The sequence below is a fragment of the Lampris incognitus genome, chromosome 3 (assembly GCF_029633865.1).
Source record: "Lampris incognitus isolate fLamInc1 chromosome 3, fLamInc1.hap2, whole genome shotgun sequence".
NCBI lineage: Eukaryota > Metazoa > Chordata > Actinopteri > Lampriformes > Lampridae > Lampris > Lampris incognitus.
Genome location: NC_079213.1, coordinates 66,268,790 through 66,271,289, shown reverse-complemented (window position 1 = coordinate 66,271,289; position 2,500 = coordinate 66,268,790). Strand labels below are relative to the sequence as shown.

General features: G+C 44.6%; 1 protein-coding gene across 1 annotated transcript in view; it reads right to left on the bottom strand.

Moving 5' to 3' along the window:
- Window positions 1–2,500, bottom strand: part of lrp8 (low density lipoprotein receptor-related protein 8, apolipoprotein e receptor) — a 306,559-nt gene that overhangs the window by 26,218 nt on the left and 277,841 nt on the right. The window contains exon 14 of the mRNA XM_056275639.1: window positions 1,263–1,404. Within this exon, the coding sequence (XP_056131614.1) occupies window positions 1,263–1,404 (142 nt within the window). The remainder of the gene's footprint in view (window positions 1–1,262; window positions 1,405–2,500) is intronic.

Sequence of the window (2,500 nt, the reverse complement as noted above, 5' to 3'; positions counted from 1 at the left end):
ACTAATGATAACTTCTCAAAATTCTCTTGTGTGTAAATATCTCATGAAAGTATCAGTAGCCATCCAGAAAATACTGTCACATTATTGCTATTAAGGTATTAAGTCAGAAAAGAAAAAATGGGGATATTTGATTTTGTCCATATCATCCAGTTCTAGAAAGAGGCAATGAGAGAAACGGAGGGGAGAGGAGAAAAACACCAGAAGAGGAGAGGAGAGAGGACAAAGGAGAGGAAATAGGGAGGGGCCAGGGAAGGAAAGGAGGGAAGAGGAGACACTAATTGGCACGCAAAACAGAGTGAAATGGTAGAGGAGATGAAACGAGGCAAGCGGAATGGATAAAAGGAGAATGAGAGGACAAAACAGGAAAAAGAAATCAGAAGAGAAAGAGAAAGCCGAGGGCTCTGCGGTTCATTCAGAACACAACAGACTGCAGAAAGTTGACCTCCCCCTTCCTCCTCCTGCTCTTCCTCCTCAACATCTATGAGAAAGAAACACGAGCTTGAACCCAGAGCCCAGTTTCAAAATCACAGTTGGATTAGTGGAAAATAAAAAATAAAAAACAGCAACAACAAAGAGGCAGAGGAAGGGAAAGGAGAAGGGAAAGGAAGGTAAAAAAGAGTGGAGGAATGTGCAATGGGGTGTTCAGAGTTGGTTGATATGTAGTGTGAACGGGATTCTCCGAATGCATCGTGGCCACCGCTCATTGACACACAGTGAGTGAGAATGAAAGAGAAATAAGAGGGTCGTGAGACACAAAAAGAGTGAGTCCATCTTCTAATATCTTCTAATATCTTAACGTTATGCTGACGGTTCTTTTGCTGTGCCCGTGTTAGGTCTGCTTGTTTTATGTGTCTTGCTTTTGCTGGCATTTTGCAGAAAGCATCTTTATTCTGCAAAATCTCTCCGAGCAAAACTCTTGATTTATTAATGAAGGAACACAATTAGCTCCTCTGCCGGTGCTCAGACAAGACTAATATGAGCTCAAACTGAGGCTCAGCAAAACAAAGCTACAAATCATAGATGCACAGATGAGCCAACATGCCAAAGCAGAGACCAACACTGGCACAACAGGCGTTTGCACAGTCACACTTTAAAACATTTACTATAGACACACTTTTTGGGACACTTATGATGATTGGTGAAGTGTGTGTGGTTCATCAGCACACGCACACACAGACACTACACAAAATGCAGTAACACCCAGTTTGTGTGTGTGTGCAGGTACTTAGTCTGTGACTGAGCCTGCTATCTGTCTGTCCTACCCTCGGGCTGTCTCTGCTCATGGAAGACCACCAGGTCCAGGGGGTTGTTGAGGTGCTCTGCCACCTTTACCACGTCGCGCCCAGTCAGGCGGTTGGCACTGTATATTGCTTCATCCGCCAAGTCAGTCCAGTACACTCGGTCCTGGAAAAGAGGACAGAGAGAGAGAGAGAGCATGGAGAAAATCAGATAAATGAAAAAAAAAACCTAACGTCCAGCAGCAAGCAAATATGTTCTTCTTTTTATCGTGGAGATCTCAGTATTTGTGAACACAAAGCACTTTTTCAAAAAAAAAAAAAAAAAGTAAACTGATTTCATCAAAAGACATGTTCTGAGTCTTCTTCACAAATGATATATTTCTATTATCTGGACTGATTTAACAAACTTATAAATTTGGAAGAGTTTGAGAGAATTTATGCTAGAACTGAAGTTCTAATTTCAGTTTAACATTTGTGAGAAAGGGCGACACGGTGGCGCAGTGGTTAGCACGGTCACCTCACAGCAAAAAGGTCCTGGGTTCGAACCCCCGGGTTGTCCAACCTTGGGGGTCATCCCAGGTCATCCTCTGTGTGGAGTTTGCATGTTCTCCCCGTGTCTGTGTGGGTTTCCTCCCACAGTCCAAAGACATGTAGGTCAGGTGAGTCGGCCATACTAAATTGTGTGATGGACTGGTGGCCTGTCCAGGGTGTCTCCCCACCTGCCGGCCAATGACTGCTGGGAAAGGCTCCAGCATCCTGTGACCTCAATTGGGATAAGCGACTTGGACAATGGATGGAGGAATGGATTTGTGAGAAATGACAGGTTTACTTTTAATAGTACACCATTTCAGAGTCACTCCATACCAGTAGTTAATGCCAGTGATGCCAATACTTTTGCAAACTGTGGTGCACCTTCTTGTAAACTGTAGAGACGAGCCTCCCTCCCCGAACAAGTTGGAGTTCGTGTCATGACCAACAATGATTTTGTTTGCCATTGTTAAGGAAGTAAATGAAACTTTTTTTTTCTTTACTTTCCAATCGTAGTTGGCGTGTGCCTCTTCACATGGTTTTGAAATATTTACAATCATTATCTTCCGAGCCGGGTGGCACGGTGGCGCAGTGGTTAGCGTGGTCGCCTCACAGCAAGAAGGTCCTGGGTTCGAACCCCGGGGTTGTCCAACCTTGGGGGTTGTCCTCTGTGTGGAGTTTGCATGTTCTCCACATTTCTGTGTGGGTTTCCTCCGGGTGCTCCGGTTTACCCC